General features: G+C 39.0%; 1 protein-coding gene across 5 annotated transcripts in view; it reads right to left on the reverse strand.

Annotated features, from left to right (window-relative positions):
- mpp2b (membrane protein, palmitoylated 2b (MAGUK p55 subfamily member 2)) overlaps positions 1–19,832 on the reverse strand; it is a 65,074-nt gene that overhangs the window by 19,577 nt on the left and 25,665 nt on the right. For 4 of the 5 annotated variants that reach the window (XM_034708605.1, XM_034708604.1, XM_034708606.1 and 1 more), the window contains one exon: positions 3,877–3,977. In XM_034708605.1, coding sequence (XP_034564496.1) covers positions 3,877–3,977 — 101 coding nt within the window. Of the gene's footprint in view, positions 1–3,876; positions 3,978–6,857; positions 6,930–19,832 lie in introns of those variants that run through there. The other variant, XM_034708608.1, reaches the window with a different exon arrangement.

The raw sequence follows: 19,832 nt of genomic DNA on the forward strand, positions 1-19,832 counted from the left end.
AAATGTATGTAGGGTCTATATGTTCTACAAAAGCAAAGAGACCATCAGAGAGAAGACTGAAAATATCTATGTACCTATTTTATGTGGCCCTCACTCCTGTAGCAGGATAGGTGTCAGATTAACAGCATGCTGAACGAGAAGTCTTTATTAAAGCTTCATTGTGAGTTCCTCATCAGACATTCAGGATAAAGGAAGATTAGGTATATGGTCATAAAACACAACCTACACATATATTAAACAAGATAAGCAGAGAGACAAATCACCCTACATCCCACAGGGTGTGCGAACAGAAAGTGCCTCACAGGAACTTAGGAACTTAGAAACTAAGGTGCACTAGTTATTTTTTTAGAGCAATCAAAAAACCCCAAGACAGTTATCACTCATGCTGGAGTTTTCTTGGATAGCAGCAGAGGCCTTGGAAAAACTTCACTGATTTTCTCCTTTTCAGGACAAGCTTTAATCCGACGTCTGGGCAGCTGCCCAACATGAAGCTGTTGAAATTCAGCATGGATTTCAAAATGTATCTAGTCCACTTACATACCAGCTATGCACAAAAAGAACAATGCATGCACGTCAAGTACACCTAGGTGGTATAGGAACCCTTTAAATCCATGTGGAGTGATGTTAAGCCAAGACTTCAAAAGCGTGTTATTGAGTCTTACTGTGTTGAGGTACAAGGGTCAGCTTGTTCCATATGTTCTCCTCTGTTGTAACACAGAAGGATGTGTACAACTTATAAAAGGAGGTCCCACAGGTCGTGATTGAAACCTGTGGTCTTATTACATGGTGCATTCTTTGGTTTCATATTCAGAAATGTCCATTAGTGGTGAAACTCACCTTTTTTTGATGGATAGTTGGATGAATATTTGCTAATATTGCCTTTTAACATTTCAATTAGATTTGATTTGATTCAGCCCATTTAATACAAGCTCTTACATTACCATCAACTCCTCAGCAGGTTTCTGTATCATGTATATATGTTCAACCTAGTGGCTGCCATTCATTCCTAGATCCTCCATTGATCAGGTGTGCTACTGCTTCCCCTGAACTTGCCAACTTGTCAAAATGTCGAGGGTACTGTGCTGCTCACTGTCTGCTATTTCAATCTTTCACAGTGATTGGCAGTAGAGATGTTGTGTTGCCTTGTTAAAATGACTGACAGCAGGGAAACGGTGGAAATATCTACGGTCTCTCAGAAAGGAAGATGTGTGTTGTGTACTGTTCAGCTAAATAATGTTATGTGCCAATTACAAAGCAAAATGCACTTCTAGTCATTTTGAACAAAGTAAAAATCTTTGGAATGTTTAACATTACAGAGCCTCTACTCCAGGTATTTTCACTATTTCATCAACATATATACAAAGTTACCAACAGGAAATAGGAACCAGTGGTGTATTACATATGAAAGTTTGTACAAAATCACTGACACAATTTATCTCCTCTGTACCCTTTATCACTAACACATCCGTAATCATGTTCAGCTTCTCTATCATGAAGGGTCCAGGGGGCAGGCAATCTTTCATGCAACTGCCTTGCCTTCTTGAATACCCGGTTTAACCTTCAAAATAAAATACCCATGATGTTTCCACTGAGGCATTCATCCCCTGATGGTTATAAGATGACTCAGAGTCTCTGAAATCAGCATTGGCAGGGAGAAAAGAAAAGGGCATTGATTTGCAGCACAGAGAGAAGTCACTCCTTCATTCTTTACACTTGGGTCTTTGTCTATGCATACAAGTTTTAGAGTGAAGACACAACAACTGTTAACTCCTCCATTTCTCAACTGATGAGAAATCAACAAAGCAACATCAAAAGCATGGTAATGTGATTGTGCTTGAATAATTTGCGCCGTCTTTTACGATAATAATTGCAGGATTGGATTTAAATTTGAAATGTAATAACAGGGTTGAATAATAAGATTCAATTTGCAACATCATTTTAATAAAACTTTTTGTAAAATATGCAAATCTCTGAGGAGATTGTAAGGCATAGCCTATAATTGTTAATACAGGAAATGGCATATGCAAATGATGACATTAAAATCACATTTTTAAGTTAATGCAAATGTTTAAAATGCTGCTCTGACTTTCTAGAAATGTTTTCAAATTGTAAATATGAATGCATGCATCAATTAGTGTGTCCATCTCCTGACACAGTCCTCGTAAATGACTGCATTGTATTGCATGTCACACACATATACATTAATATTTACAGTGCTGCTCAAAAGTTTGTGAACCTCTTGAACATTTTGGAATTTTCTATTATTTCAACCTGATTTCCTTATTTAATCAGAACCGTTATTTTTTATATGATATAGCAGGTATAGGTTTATCAATTCAATATACTTTTTTTTTTTTAAAACAATTGTGTAGTCAAGAGTAAATTAAAAAGAGTTTTTTATCAACTGATGTAGGTGCAAAAGTTAGTGAACCCTGAGCTGCATTGCTTAAAACAAGCAGTTAAGTAGAATCAGGTGGGACAAATTGGTGGCTAAATTAACCACTGAAATGGACCAATAAAGTGAGAGATGTTTAGGGAAGAAATACCAGGTCACTTTAGTCTTACCAGGTGAACCCATACAGGTCAATCATGCCGAGAGGAAGAGAGATCTCAGAGGACCTCAGGAAGAGGGTAGTGACAGCACATTTGTCTGGGGAAAGCTATAAAGTCATCTCAAAAAAATTTGAGCTTCATCGTTCCACCGTGAGGCAGATCATCTACAAATGGAGAGCACTGAAAAAGACTACAACCCTACCTAGAAGTGGACGACCTTCTAAAATATCAGCAAGAGCCACGAGAAAAATGATAATTCAGGTAAAAGCCAACCCAAACATAACATCTAGGGATTTGCAGACCTCTCTTGCTGCATCTGGGACACATGTGCATGCTTCCACAATAAGAAGAAAACTCAATCAACATGGCTTTCATGGAAGGGTTGCTAGGAAGAAGCCTCTGCTCACAAAAAAGAACAAAGCTGCCCGTCTCAACTTTGCCAGAGAGCACCTGGAGAAACCTGAAGCTTTTGGAAGTCCATTCTATGGACAGATGAGTCCAAAATTGAACTGTTTGGTCACAACCAAAACCGCCATGTTTGGCGAAAAGTCAACACTGCATACCACCAAAAGAACCTTCTCCCAACAGTGAAACATGGTGGTGGGAATGTTAAGATCTGGGCTTGCTTTTCATCCTCAGGACCTGGACAACTCCACATAGTCCAGGGAATCATGAATTCTGAGGAATATTGTAACATCCTGGAACAGAACCTGAAGCCATCAGTTTTGAAGTTAAAGCTTGGCAGAAGATGGATCATGCAACATGATAATGATCCAAAGCATTCCAGCAAGACAACCAAGGAATGGCTGAAAAAGAAGAAGATTCGTGTTCTGGATTGGCCCAGTCAAAGTCCTGACCTAAATCCCATTGAAATGCTGTGGCGGGACCTGAAGCGGGCAGTTCATGCCAGACGCCCATCCAACCTCTCTCAACTGGCTGCGTTCTGCAAGGAAGAGTGGGCAAAAATCCCCCAAAGTAGATGTGAGAGACTGATAAGTCACTACAGAAATCGTTTGGTTGAGGTTATCTCTGCGAAAGGAGGTGCAATATCCTATTAACTGAAGGGGTTCACATACTTTTGCACCCATGATATCTGAGTTTTTCTTAAATCAACCACTTGTGTTAAATAAAGAATGACAATTTAACTATTTCTTTTGTTTGAGTCCATTATTTGGAATGTCAGTATTGTGGATTGGGGTATAACTTAACATTTAATAAGGTTATTTTAGTATTTTTTTACAAAAAATCTAACCATCGTTGTGGGTTCACAAACTTTTGAGCAGCACTGTATATGAAGTGTTCAGTGTAGAGTTGTTGGCTTACCACTGGGCTCTCCATAATTCCTTTGAGGAAGATGAGGTCCAGGTCATTGGCGGTTGTGGAGCTAGTGCTGTCACTCAGGGTGTCCAGGGCCTGATGCATGGCTACACACACACACACACACACACACAAACACACAGAGAGAAAAAAAAGAGTTTACTTCACTCAGTCCCGTTCCATATGCTCCAATTACCCATGGGAAACAGACTGAATAGACCACCTCAAAGAAAGGGAGAGAGAGGGGGAGAAAGAGATGGCACTATACAGTACTTGGCAACACATGGCTGAATGAGAGGAGGTTGGAGGGGAAGTGAGGGGGGGAGGGGGCTTGCTCACATCCTCTCCCATAGCAATTTCACCTCTGTCAGTCACCCCCCCTTTAAGTGACAGCATCTTCTTCCACTACTCCCAAACTTTCTCCCACTCCCTCCTACGCACATGTTCACACAGATACAAAAACACACGGCAGCTGAACAGCAACATTTGCTGACGTTGCTAAAAAAAAAAAAAACACTTTCCCACTTTAAACGCCTAGTTCAAAGCACAGTGCATTGTTTCAGAGGATGGATTAGTCCTATAGCTGCCTCTAACAACATCAAGAAAAGCCATTACAGTGTTGGCACAGTGTAAGTGATTAGAAAATGAAGCCCCGCTTTTCGGGAAAATTTTAATCTCAAAAGAGGTAGGTTGTTTTTAAAGCATTTTAAATAAAAACACAGTTACAGTGTCTTTTAAAATGAAATAGTAACATTTACATGGAATAAAATATGACCACATTTGTGAATGGAGCACCAGTGGTATCAATTTCTAATTATCATATATATTAAAATGACCTGCAGTCTATTGGACAGATACCAGGTTTGGTTATGAACATGCCTCCATTCCTTCTTCAGTTAAATACTCTAAAGGATAAATAATAATATATCCTTTAAAGACTCTAAAGGAAGCGTTTACAGCCTCACTTTCCCATAACAGTGTGAGAGTTCAAGAGATCACTAGGTGAATTTGTAGTCAGCTACGAAGTTTACATTTGTCTTCTTTTTAAATGTCACAATAGATATCGTACCGTTGACTTGTTATCAAGGTATTTTTCTATTGTGAACTTTTCTTATCATTACGTCCCTATTAACTTGTCCTATGAAATCTATGGAATGGAAAAAATGGATGCCACTCACACTAATAATGGTAATAAATCCCCATATTTTACAAGTGTAAGAAGTCAATCAAAATTCAATGTGATTCTGATTTCAATGTAATTTACAATCTTATTGAAAATTAATTAATTATTATTATACTTTGGTTGTTGTATATTACTTTATCTATCTATCTTGTTTCTTTTTTCTTTTCTATTTTGTTCGTTTGACTAACTGTATGGAACAATCTTGAAAAATGCATATAAAAATATAAAAAAATAATTAACCTGTCCTACTTTTGTGCTACTTTGCTCTGGTAACCATGTCTGTCACCCTGCTGCTGTGGTTGTGAGTGACAGCTGGCCTCAGTCATGAGGGGTACGCTCTCTAAACAGATAAGTGGTGCAGCTCATTGTTTTGGAATCTAATTACTAAACCATGAATAAAAGACCATCCCACTTTTTCAGATGTTTTTCAAGAGGGAAAAAAACGACTTATATCTGGGTTAATACGGTATTACATGTAATATATCATGTGACCATTGCAAACAGAAACAGAACACTGCAAGCCGAGACTGCAACCTTCCTAAAGTTAGCAAATGTTGGATATCAGTGTTCTCCAAATAAAGACTTGATCTCATTTTGAATCAAATTAAAATAAAATAGAATAAAAACTGATGAAACCAAAAAATCTGTTATATCAGAATTCATGGTTTCTTGGATGTTCTCTGCCACAATCCTAGTTACTACATTTAATTAGAGAATTCAGCCAATTCTCTGATCAATGTGTTGGAATCAGGAAAACAATGGAATCAGATCATCTCTCAGTTCATGGAGTACCAGCAAAAATACACACACAAGTCTTTTCTTCACAAGGTGAAATAAAACAGATATGACTCAACAAGACTCCTAATCAATCAGCTGATGGATAGTGAAGACAGCAGGGGAGTCGGGCAAGGTTCATTGTTCTTTCAGAACATCTCTAATTTTACTGAAAGTGACGCATTAAGGCACCAAACACTGACATCACCAAGCAGCAGGAATTGATCACAGCGGCAGACGTGACTGCTGTTGGAGAGGGCATTATTATTCACAGGGAACATTTGTCTGCTGTATTTCACTCAACAAGCCTTTGTTTAAAGAGCTAAAAATAAAACACCAGCTTTTAATTTTCAGTGATAGATTGGTGGTCCATCAAGGACTCATCCTGCTCTACACACGTCACAGGTCTCATGTCCTAATAAGGGCATTACAAAACTCTGGGAGGTAATTGGTCTAATGAGAGTGCTGATAATTAGTTTTGTTTGAGGAGACTACATGCCAGTTGCTTTCTATGAACTAATTGTAGCTGTGTTTTCAACTTGTAGCACCTTACATACAGACAACTTTTAGATGAATTCCATCTATGATCACTTGTACTCACTATAATAGAAAAAAAAAAAACTGAAATCACAAGATCTCTGCAGATACATTCATTTCTACTCGCACTCCATTATAAGCGACATTTACAGCAACTCTGTGGTACAATGTATGCTCCATTAGGAAATACCTTTCTGTAAGAAATCCATTTAGCTGAGCTTGCTGTAAGAGCTAAGGGAGATAATATATTAAAAAATGAGTCCCATGTGTGCAAGGTTGGTCTAGGCACAGTGAAACAGATAGCCATGAATTTAAAGCTCCTTTGAGAAGTTTTTTAGCCAATTATGAAACAGACTGAAATTAATCCTGATCCCTCTATCCGACCTACAAAAGCAAAGGAGACCTTCAGGGACAAGATTTATTATTTCTATAAAGTAATATTTAATGCATAAAAAACTGAAACAAGCTGATGAGAGAGTAAAAATGGCCTCACCCAAGTGGATGTTTTTACTGTTCCAGACGAGGATAACAGATCTGCAACTTGCAAATCATGTGCCACAAGTATTCAAAGAGGAGGTAAGAAGTCCTCAAGTTTTTAAATAAGAAATCTTTCAAGTTTGAAAAAAAACAAAGCAGTAGCATCCATTGCTAGCATTAGCACGAATAAAATGGCAATTGCTGCTGTGCTGATTCAACAGGTGTTTGAGAGTGGCAGAAAGAACATCTGACAAAATCCAAAAGCTTAAGAAAATCATGACTGGACTCATGTTTGTTTACTAAATCCTGGCCTTTCTTACCCTCAGGTTAACATGAAGTGCACATTTTAAAACACAATAGTGTGAAATAAAACAAGATGTTTGCAATCTTATCGGCATCTGCCAGGAGCAGGTTTTTATCAGCTCAAAAAACCCATACTTACACCCTGCACAGAATATTACTCAATGGAAGAATTTGAATTTGATTAAAAAGAGACAGAGTCTCAAATAAAAAAATCTAACCAAAGGCTATACGACATAGGGGATCGGTGGTGTGCAACCTGTAGCTGCTTCACCAAAGCAACAACTCACACTATATCAACTCCAGCAGGACTTGTACTCTTATTATCTCACAATTCTCCCCTTTATCACCACACTCACTTCTTCTAGTTGATTTTTCTATAGAAGAGTAGAGCAGTAAAGATAAAGGTATGGAAACTAATAAAAGTGGCTTCTGGTCATTGATCAATATGGAGTGTGTGTTCGGCAGTAGTCGTGATTACCTGCAGCACATGGTGTGTGTTTCAGGTGTTTAAGAATGCTGTCAGCAGAGTTGTGTTCCCATCTCTCAGAAGTTGGAGTTTTTTATCTTAAAAAATTTAATGAGGTAATAGATATTTTAAGACTGAGCCCAAATCTATTTTTAGTCTTCCTCTGTTGTGTTCTGGAAGTATTTGTATATAATAAAGACAAGAATCTTTCCTCCGCTATATTTCAATCAAGAGCAGAGATTCAAAGAGAGGAAATAAAAGCGAGAAGGAAAGAAAGAGAGGACTGCTGTGATTACAGTGTCCATTCGCTCCCTGTCTGAATGATTTGATAAGTAAATCAAATAAATAATTACACAAATCTTCCGCAGTAAGGTCTTGTTTGTCTTCTATTTTCCCTTGAACAGCAGCTCTTTTCCAGCAGGAGAGCTGCCAGATTTGCGCCTGGCAGAGAATATCAGAGCAGCAGGCTCGGCTTACAGGTCCTGCATAATTCTCTTTAATCACTGCAACTGTACACTGGTGTTGTTGCCACATCGGCACTTTTCCCAATGTTAGCTTGTCTGACTTATAGACTTGTGTTTCCCTACTTTCCTATGAAAACTTTCCTGTCACATGCATACACTGTTTTAATATTCTTATACACTGAATGTCACATATCACTTTCTCTTTCCCTTTCTCCCCAGCTTCAATCAGACCTTTCAATCCTGATAAAACTCAAAGCTGCACAGCGCATCGGGAAAAAGAAATGGCCCTGACTCACATTAGATATTCTGTGATACCGTCACTGCCTGGCAGTAACAGCGGGATCATGAAGGTGTGAAAGGAACAGGAGAATAATGGCCATTTTTTCCAGAGCTGAGTGTGCCTCGGGTCCTTCTATTATTCATGGGGATTATTAAAAATCTAACTTGTCCTCCTTCTTGGGTCTTTCTGCCTTTCTTCTCCTAACATTTAGAGATAAAAAGGGTTGCTTCCTCCTTTTTTCACTTGTGAGAATCAGAGGTCATGCAGGTCGTAAGGACCAACAGGGAGAGGTCTAAATGTCACAACAGGATACTGTACTAATTTTAGATTTCTAGAACTGCAATCTTTGAACACATTGGTTATCATATGATGAAAATTCATGCTTCTGGAAATGATGGCTAACTTTTCTTTGGTTCTGGTGCAGCCAGTAGTTAGCATAAACCCTGGTTTGTAACTCTGTGTTGACTAATACCATGGTAGAATACACTGTTGTTAGCACTACATACTTGTACGTTGGAGTGTCAGCGTCGCTCTGCAATACTCTGCCTAAATGCTAGTTGGCAGTGCAATTTCTATGCTCAAAAAGCCAGCTCCTGGTCCTGTACATGCTCTGCTTGCTGTGCAAAAGAAACCATGGTTGAATCTGAATGTATTATGTCATGGTTGGAGCTGATAAAAGTTGGGCAGCAGTTGATCGTACTGTAGTTATTGCAATGAAGAAAAAAGAGGAAAGATCAGACGAGATAGAACATACGGCTGCTGAATCAGTGCAGAATACAGAAATTACGATGCTAACCGGTGAATCAATCACAGAGCTTAGGATCTGCATTGTTTTGACGCATACTTACATTTTGAGGAGGTGCATATCAGGCTACGTATGTAGGCTTCTGCATAGGTACAGGGCTATGTGAACCTATGGCAAATGCTTATGAGTAGATCTGATGCAGAAGAATAAATCAATCTTGAAAGACTTTTAGCCTGGGATTCCTGTTCTTTGTGCAGCATGGCTTACAGTCCAATAAGCAACTTGAGAAACCACCACGTGTTGAAAACAGGGTTTCCCTCTCAAGATATGTCTGTAAAATAAACACTGCTGTTTCTTAGTTCATTACACCCCTCCATGAAAGCGCCTGTTCTTCTGTCTCTGCTGGGTCTCAGTTTAACTGTAAATAGTTACTCACAGTCCTTTCGTAGTATTTCAGGTTTTGTGATTCACAAGCAGTTAAAGGGTCTGAGGTTAATGAGAATAACATCATGGTGCAGATTTGCAAAAGTAGAAGTACTTCGTAAGGTCAGTCTCCAGGAGGAGAGACTGAAGGTGGAATCATTCATTTCTGATGCTTTTCAAGAAGTCAGGAAGTCAAAATGCTGATTAGCTTTTGCGACACAGCATCATCCCGATTTGTAGCTGAAGTTGAAATGTTTTATTTTGCTGGCTGTTCTTGTATGCAGATATAGAAACAATTCAACCATCATCAGGTTTCCAATGCTGGGAGCCGAGGTGTCCTTTGGTTGAACTGCATTTTGCTTGATTTTGCTATCCACACAAACTGTCATGCATACACCAAACCTGCTAATGTGCGATTAGTCAGAAATATTCACATAAAAAATATATAGTTGTGCTCCTAAGTTTACATACCCTGGCAGAATTTGTGATTTTTTGGGCCATTTTTCAGAGAATATGAATGATAAGAGAAAAACTTTTGGTGAAGCCATTTATTGTCAAACAACTGTGTTTACTCTCATCATAATGACAACAGAAACTACCCAAGAAATAATACATTCTGCCAGGGTATGTAAACTTATGAGCACAACTGTATTACAAACGAAAACCAGAACACTTCCCATACTGAGAATCCAGATCCCCTGCTACAGATTCTACATGTTGAGGTAGAACCTGTGTATAGAGATTAACTTAACTGCAGTTTTATTCCAAAAATAGCTTAGAAATATTTCAGCTTGTATATCACTGCTGTTAAAGTGATCCTCTCTTGCATAAACTTAAAGAAACTGCAACACCAGGACCAAACTGCATTTATTTTATCAATAAAACCACTGATTGTGTTTCTGCTCATGTCTCATATCATATCTCCAAAGCTGCATGAAGACATTTGCCTAACAATATACTCTAGTTTTTCCTCTGAGCCTTTACAGGTGAGAACTCAGGCGAAAGTCATTTCTCGCTTCAGTGAGTCCAAATCCTCTATACAACTCACGGTAACTTGATACCATTAGAGGACTCCATTTAGCAGATGAGGGTTTAAGAGCACAAAAAATTGACAAAGAAAGACTGAACCAGCTCCATGTTCGCTGTGTCCTCTAAGGAAACCTTCTCTTCCAGGGAAATGTTGTACAATTTTAGTCCCTATTCAAGCCTCTGTGCTTTTGGTTTTACATTATTTCACTATTAAGTGGATTTAAGAGGAAAACTCAAGAGTGAGGACTCCCAGTAGAGCAGATAAAGTAATTAAAACAGAAATCTAACATCCTCAGGAGACTGAAGAAATATTAGATTTATGTTAACAGACAAACTGATTCACTTTGGTTTATACAGCTTAGAGAGCAAGCCTTCAGGTAAAATTCTGCCGTGGCATTTAGCTAATACAAATTAGCAATAATACCACAGTGCTTGCCTCCTGCATCACCTCTCAACAAAGAGTACAAAAATAACAGCTACTTGGTGTTATGACAGCAGAGGACATGTAATCACCAGGAACTCAAATTAAGGGTGCTTTTGTTGAGGAAAGTCTCATCAGCGAGCGACTTCATCTCCAAGGAGAGTCACAATTAAACTCAATGTCACAGAGGCAGACAAACAATGTGGGCTGCTATTGTTTGTGGTCGGAGCACAGCGGGGGGACGTGAACCTCTCAGAAGGCAGGTTGTTGTGTTGCCACGGAGCGGTGATTAGGGACATGGAGATGAGGGAGCAGAGGGAGGGGGTGGGGGCATGGAGGCAGAGATGTGGGAGATGTGCTTGTGTTTGTGTATTCTCAGTGGATTTCAAACACAGGGGAGGACATCCAAGCTAACTCTATTACCAAGCGATAAAAACAAGCTCATCTGCAGAAATATCTTCAGATAAACAACCGTGAACCGTAAATGTTTGACCTAGAAGATTAAAAGTGAGTGAAAGGGGTTTATACCAACAGGTAATGTGACAATATAATTCAGCACTGTAGTTGTTTGGGTTTCTACTGACTCCAGAGGGTAATGTCTGGCTCAATAGCTGCTAGCTGCTGACATTGTCTGTCTGCCATTATGTGCTGAGAAAGTAGTGTACAGTGTTCTTTAGAGCTTTTTTTTTTTTTTACTGAAAACAGCTACCTGTTGTGATCAAAAGCGACACTAAGTGCAGTGAAATTGAACCGAAATGATCACATTTTGTGTTGTATCGTAACAATGAGCTCAAAGGGGAGCTGCAGACTCAAGTGATAGTTCTCTGTGAGTTCACAATCATCAGTGAAGTCTTTCAAATTATGAAGTTTAATTACAGTCTTACTTGATACATATTTTTTCAAAAATATAAATGTAATATCCAATTTAGCATGTCACTGTGTTTGCTTCCCACAGTGTAGCCTTTACGCCTGCTGCAATCATTGACATTGCTTGGCTTATTCCATGCTCCATATAGATCTAAAATCTTATACATTAAACTAGTAATACTACAACTTCCAATTCAATCTAGTATTCTTGTGTATTCTAGTGCAGGGGTTCCTAAACTTTTCAGCCCACGACCCCAGAAATATAGGTGCCAAAGACTCGTGACCCCGACTGTCCCTCAAAGTGATATAATGTGGCTTCATTTAGCTGGTCTGCAGAAAATTAACCTACCTATATGAGCATGTGGCTGTGTTTCCTGTGCCGTCATAAAATAACCTACTGCTACTGTACTTTTGATAATTACCTGTTCACTAACTCTAAACTTAGGAGTCATCTGGCAAAAAGAAAGGCAGAAAATTCACTACATTTTCTATTTTTCAAGGTTTTTACTACTATTTTTGTCGATATTCTTTACTATAATGGGTAAAATGTACTATTTTTAGATAATAATTTAAAAAAGACATTCTGGAAGACATCTCACCACCCCCCATTTGTGTTTCGCAACTCCCCAGGGGGTCCCGACCCACACTTTAGGAACCCCTGTTCTAGTGGATGGGCAACAAATCTCTGTAAATTTGTCTGTAATATCATAAGTAACGGACCACTAACATCCTCATATATTACATTCAACCGTAATCTTTTATTATAAACTGTTTTTATTTTACTCTCAGGCAGACCAATTCGGAGCCTGAGAAGCAAGACCAGCAGAGTGAGGTTGTCAAGATGTTGATGAAAGACAGATGAAAAAAACTCAAAAACAACACAGTGGCTAAATAAAACACAAAGTAAGATGTTTCATTAACACAATCTTGGACATAAAAAATCCTCACCTAATATGTTAGGTTGAACCACTTCCACTGGAAAATGTGTCACATGACATGTGGTTGTTATCTACCTGATAAGTAAACCTTGAATTTCTTCAACCACAGGAGTGGGTTCATGGGGTTACTTCGGGTGGCATGCACCCGTCCCCTTCCCCTTCCCCTTCTTCCACAATGAAGTCGGTTTGGCCGCCATCCCAAATCCTACACCACACTATTGGCTATTTGCCCCATTAGGATTTATGGTGGGACTGGTTTTAAAGTAATACTTTGTATGCTGTGTTGCACAGGCTGCTAGTAGCTTTTATGACATTCCATTGAAGCAAGGTCTTGTTCGCTCGTACTTTAAACTGTAACTTTGGAAATACAAAATTTTAGTCCCCTCTATAATTTTGACCATTCACAGGGGAAGTGAACATTAAGTCTTTGAGGTTTATGTGTTGAAAGCAGGAACAGTAGGAAAGTGTAAGGATGAGAGATTTCGAAAAGGGCCAAATTGCAATGGCTTAACAACTTAGTCAGAATTTCTCAGTCTAGCTCTTTTTTGGTGTTCAAATCTGCAGTGGCCAGTACCTACCAAAAGCGGTCAGCGGAAGAAAAACCACTAAACTTGCAACTAGGTCATGTGCCGCCAAGGTTCACTCATGTGCGTGGGGGGCAATGGCTGGCCTGTGTGGTCTAATCTAACAGAAAAGCTACAGGTGTTCAAATCCCTGAAAAGGTTAATGCTGGTTCTGAAAGAAGAGTGTCAGACCAAACAGTGCTTTACACAGTTTGTTTGTTGTGTATGGGGCTGTGTATATTGGACAGGTGCTGAGTCTTATATGAAAAGTAAGTCAGCATCTCTATAAAGCTTTTCAGCAGATGGAAGCATTAAGTGTTCTAAAATCTCTTAGTGGAAGTCTGCGTTGACTTTGTGCTTGATAAATCATGGTAGACCAACACCAGCAGATGACATGTCACGTTCCCAAAAAATTACTGGCCGTGGAAACTTCACGCTAGACTTCAAACATCTCCAATTCTGTGCCTCTCCACTCTTCCCCCAGACTCTAGGACCTTGACTTCTAAATTAAATGCAAAAATTTACTTTCATATGAAAAGAGGACTGTGGGTACTGAGCAACAGTCCAGTTTCCTTCCTCCTTAGCCAAGGTAAGATGCTTTTGACATTGTCTCTTGTTCAGAAGTGCAGGCTTGATATTAGGAATGCAACAGTTTTAGTCCCTTTCCTGAACCAGACCTGAAGACATCTGCAGCTCTTAATGCGCTAATACCAGCCTCAGTCTACTCCTTATGAATCTCTCCACAAGTCTTGAATTTACTTTTCTTGGCAATCCTTTTAAGGCTGCAGTCATCCCTGTTGCTTGTGCACCATTTCTCACCACCCTTTCTCTTCCAGGAAACTTTCCTTAATTTTGATATAGCACTTAATAAACAGCCAGCCTATTCAGCAGAGACCCTCTACAGTTTACCCTCCTTATAGAGGGTGTAGAGGACCATCTTCTGGACTTTTTATTGTTGGAACCGTATTTCTGGAAAGCCCTCTGCTGGCAAATCCTAAACTTTGACGAGTCTTGAGGAAGCAGATGAGCATCCATTAGTAAGAAAGACTGAAGTATAACATAAGACAAGTCAAAGATATAATTCAGCCAAAAAGCACCACAGATGCAGCTTCCACATGAAGGAAGGACAGCTGGCAAAGAACCCCAGACTGTGTGAATGCATAATTAAAGGCTGGTAATATCACTGCCCCATCGTTAGGGAATGATTGGATCTGCATGTAAAGACATCTGTGACGTTCATTAAATTGACTTGATGTCAGATTTATTCTCATGGTGTCAATGATAGTTTAGCATTATTCTGAACCTAATTTCAAATGTTATAATGACTGTTGGTACAAGATTTAAGAGCGTCTATGTTAACTACAATTATCAGCTAAGAGCACAATGGAAATCTCTCATTTAATATCCTGCAGGAAAAGTGTTTTGCCGCTCTAAAAACACACTTGGCCTTCGAGCCCCTCAAAATATCTGGACCCAGCTTTGGAACTGTGAGACCTGATTGATCAGCAGGCAGTGCTTTTATAATGGCTGGTAATTATCTTGAACATTTCTTGCTCAAAAGCAGGCTGGGTCAGTAGGAGTTGCCATAAAGTTAAACCCCCTTCAATAGTGAACCATACGGAGTATTGAAAACCAAGGATTGACTGCAAAGTTATATTCATAACTTCAAATCTTGCTTTATATCACAGGCTTCTGCTAGCATAAACGTTTTTTGGAAGAAATAAATCTGCGCAAATGTGTTTCTCCAACAAGATATATTTCATCCTGAAAACTGACTTAAAATTCACTGTATAGACAGAGTTTAATGTTAAAAAACAATGTAAGTCAGCAGCAGCAAAGACCGCAGGTGATTAATCAGGGTACGCTCAATGTGTAAGGTCAATTTTAAGCTTCTCAGTTTGCACAATGGCTCTGCAGTACTAACACCTGCTTTGTCCTGTGAAAACAAGCACAGATTTCTGAGCAGTCCTCTCATCAAACACTCATTTGTATTCTCATTGTTTCGTGGACACGCTGTTGAAAGTTACTGCAGCCTTATTTCTCTGTCGCTCTATTAAAATGACAGAAAGGAGCATGTTGCGGATGTCACAAACTATTTCAGATTGCCAAAGTCACCTCTACGTAATAAAATACTCCTGGGCCTCGACAGACTTTATTAAATACTTTAAGGCTGCTGTTAGATTTGATTCGACTCCCTGCTCTCCAGCAAAATATAATTACTATCAATCCCTCAGGTAGAGGATCATGAATGTCTAAGACAGTGGTGGAGAGTTTTATTGTAGGGGGTAAATTTCCTTGTGGATGACAGAACTGAAAAGTCATTTATAACTTCAGTATATTATTGAGTTGCCATTATATATAGTCGATTTTTCCATCTTGATGCCCTTGCAGAGTGTAATACATCAGACAACATACAGAATAAAGTGTGAATTTTTCTCACTTGAATGTGAACTGGACTCAGTATATTAATATCCTTACATCCAACGTCACTGAAATAACAAGCAGACTCATCCTGACAAGTGAACATTGTGTGAAGCATGTGTGGTCACATCCACTGTGTAATGTACTTGTGTGGTCAAAATGTGTGTGTGTGTGTGTGTGTGTGTGTGTGTGTGTGTGTGTGTGTGTGTGTGTGTGTGTGTGTGTGTGTGTGTGTGTGTGTGTGTGTGTGTGTGTGTGTGTGTGTGTGTGTGTGACATGAACAGGCTTGCCTTCAATCAAAAAGCTCTCTCCATCTTAAAGCATAATTATAGACAGAAGGAGAGATGCATTGTTTGATTAGCTATAGAAAAAAGAAAGTGTAGACCATAGATAAAATACTGAGGCAGGGCTTTACTCTACATTTAAGGGTCCTTCACACCCAAACAGGAGTTTCCACTGTCAAGGTTAAAGCTTGGCTGTGCTAATCAGGTAGCAACTTTTGTACTACATAGTCTAAATTAACTGTATATTCAGAGTTTAGTCAGACAACTCGCATTCTCATGTTTTGAAATGTGTGTTGCAGCAGCAGTTTGGGTTTGTCTAGACTCTGACGTCATCACTCCCCACAGATTTGTTTTACATACATATGATCACAGTACTTGCGCAGGGCTGTTGTGGCAATGACTCTCTCTTTAATTCAATTGTGAAGGTAATGCAACCCAGTTCATTCATTCCCATTTATAAACAAGTCAATGGAGTCAGCTCCTTTAAGGAGTAAAACTAGTGTTACTAGTAATTAAGGTAATTTTCCAAGGTAATCAGATTACTTGTAATCAGATTACTTTTAAAAGGTAATCAGATTACTTGTAATCAGATTACTTTTAAAAGGTAATCACATTACTTGTGATCAGATTTGATTGGAATTATAATGAAATATCTTGTTCGTAAAAAATCTTTATATACAGTGTATATATATATATATATATATATATATATATATATATATATATATATATAGTATAAAGACACACTGCTCTTTCACTCCCTCATTCCTTCACCCTTTCAACCTGCAGTATATTTATTCACTCATATCTGCAAAATAACATCCTCCTCTTTCTTTCCCTGAGATCTAGCTTTGATATTTAGAGTAATGAGTCAGTGACAAACACTATGAGCACATTAAAGTATGAGCACAATACTGGCGCAGGGCAGTAGTGGCAATAACAGAGCCGGGGAAAAGGCCATAAATCTTGTTACTTAAACAAACTGCCAAATTGTCAGGTTACACTAGTCAGGTGATCGTAGATAATGACGCATGTTAGGTGTGAAATCAGTGTAGCTCGAGTCTGCTGCCTGAACCAGCTTGCAGGTGTCATTCTATTTATATACTGTATTTGGGCATTTTAAGATATCGATATAAAAACACAGCTCCTGTTGATGTTACTGAATCCAATAAATGAGTCATGTTATTTGTAACTGTCAGCATAAAATAATCAGCTTGTCAGCATAGTTGTTAGAAGAAAAAGTATTCAGTATTCTGACTGCCTTAAAGCTAAGAGGCTGTTTTTTGGACACTGTTGATCATATTTATTGTCTAAACCATAACCTCTGTATATGAACATGGATAAGAAGAAATAGGATCATTTCACCCCCTAAGGCTAGATGTGAACCACAGAGTATTTGGGCCAATGTATACTCAGTAAAGATTATGTATAATTAACAAGGGGTCATTTAAATTATAATCCCTTCAGGGTGAGCAAGACCCTGACACAAGGGTAATGTCAGATAAGGTGAACAAGAGTTCTTTTCAGGGTTTTTGGTTAGGTAGTGACTGATTACTTAGAGGTGCTCTCACCATCTCTTCTGCTGTTGCCTGAATTGCAGGACAGGATCTTGCTCCACTTTTCCCTATCAGAGGTGGTTGGGGCCCAGTAGCTGCTCGAGCTGCTCTCACATCAGTGCCTGACAACGGTCAAAATTTCTCAACTTTCAATATCAGCCTGAGATGGAAACTAACGCTTTTGCGACAATGTTTACAAATCAGGAATGCTAACAGAAACTAATGTTTGCCACAGTGTCAACAGTCGGATGTGAAATGTGCCAGCCTCCTTACCAGACTCATTTGATATGTTGTGTTGTCTATAGTGTCACTTTTGCCGTTGAGAGTGAACCCCTGTTGTTTCGAGGAACCAATGTCTGTTTGACTTTAATGTGAACCATTTTCAGACCAAGTCTTGAACCTCCCACAAGGCTTGCAGACACATAAGGGCTCATCCGTGATATTAAAAAGTTTGATGTGTAGTTTCGAAAATCTTGATGATTAAGTAAGTACTTAAGAGCAAGAACAATTAGAAGTCTAAAAAGAGATGGAGTCAAAAATGGTGTGACTCTGCCAGACAATCTAACCCTGAGGTTAGCATCAGCTAACATGCAACTGATTACAATCTCATCTCCAGTTCTTTCTGAAGAAATGACAACCGATGTTGAACCCATTTCCCCAAACCCTCTTTACTTGTTAAACTCTCTGTTTAGGATTTTCTGACTAGAAAATAATAAAACAGCATCTGTTTTGCATCTCTTCTGTGTGACCTGCTCCCTTTTGAAAATATGATAATCTACCCTTGAGTGCAGGTATGTTTGAGATCAGATAAAAGAACACAACGGAAGTTTCTCCATGTTCCTGATGTAACCTAAATCATTTAGGATTTTAAACTCCTGTTGTCTGAACCCGGCCTAATAGGTTCAATAAAGCTAACAGTAGTGTGAGAGTAAGAGCCAATCAACTGCAGTGTATAAACACCTACACACATTCCTAAGAGAAATTTTTTCAGCCAAAATAATCTGAATTAGCTCCACTGTTGATATGGATGTACTAGGGATGTTCAACTATGTATGTGTGGAAGCTGAAGAGAAACTATATATCTTGAGTCTGCTGATCATTTGCTGTCCCTGTGTGTTGGTTTAGTAGTAAGTGGACCTCCATGAAGTATTATGAAGGTGTCCTACTACCATTCAATGGTGAAAAAAAGTGTGTACAACAACTTTCTGTACGTTTTTTTTACGAATAGAAGAGAGACAGACATGAACTCATTAGTTCCCAGATATTATGGTAGCAGCTACACATGATAAATACTTCTTGTGGGACATGTTTTCACAGTATTTTAATCTGGAAATTGGAGAAAGCTGTAGGTAGGCTGTGTCTGGGATGACCCCTCGCCTGGTGCAATGCGTAACCAGCACAGGCATGTGGACGTTAACTGAAGGCTGGTGGTGCTAGCTCTGCTAATGTTAGCCACATTCAGCAAAACAATTTGACATAGTAAATCCATAGACTGTATGAAATATGGACATAGTATCCGTGATGTCACCCATCTGTTTCTGAAGAGCTGTTTTGAGGCCAATCGTCGACAGCAGCCATATTGCTGCTGTTGAGCAATTGTGACATAAAGTGGAGGGCTTTGAGGCTCCTAGCCAACAACTACAGTGTTCCCGCCTTTCAATCAAGTCAGCTGTGCCTCTCATTGGAAGACTTGTAATCTCAATATCTTCGAAATTGCCGCGTTAGAAAAAAATTCACCACCCATACAGTGTGTGCCGATCGAGAAATGAGCTATCCAGACTACACTTGTCTTTTGTACCAGGCTGTAAACATGTTAATTTCTGCTGTAAAGATTAGCTTTTTGAATTGGTGTGTATGTGGTTTCCGGTACTTCCGGAGCCAGCCTCAAGCGGATCCTCGAAGAACTGCAGTTTTTAACACTTCCGCATTGGACTCATATTTTTAGGCCAGAGGTTGCCGCTTGAGTAAACCGCAGAATCTGTGACCCTGTGTTTAGCCATGTTAAATCAAGTCTGCTCAATTTTGACAGTTTTCTGAGTGTTTTCTCACTTTTAGATTAGACTGTCTGTCAACATTTTAATTCTGTTTAAGTGACCGGCAAATCAGTCACTTCGGAACCTCCCTGTTTTTAAGGTTGTTAGCTGTCATAATGAAACTGTGGCATTAACCACTCAACTGTTAGACAAGTTGTTAATGCTGATTTCAATTTATTTTTATTTTTATTTTAAAAA

Source organism: Notolabrus celidotus, chromosome 18 (genome assembly GCF_009762535.1).
Source record: "Notolabrus celidotus isolate fNotCel1 chromosome 18, fNotCel1.pri, whole genome shotgun sequence".
NCBI lineage: Eukaryota > Metazoa > Chordata > Actinopteri > Labriformes > Labridae > Notolabrus > Notolabrus celidotus.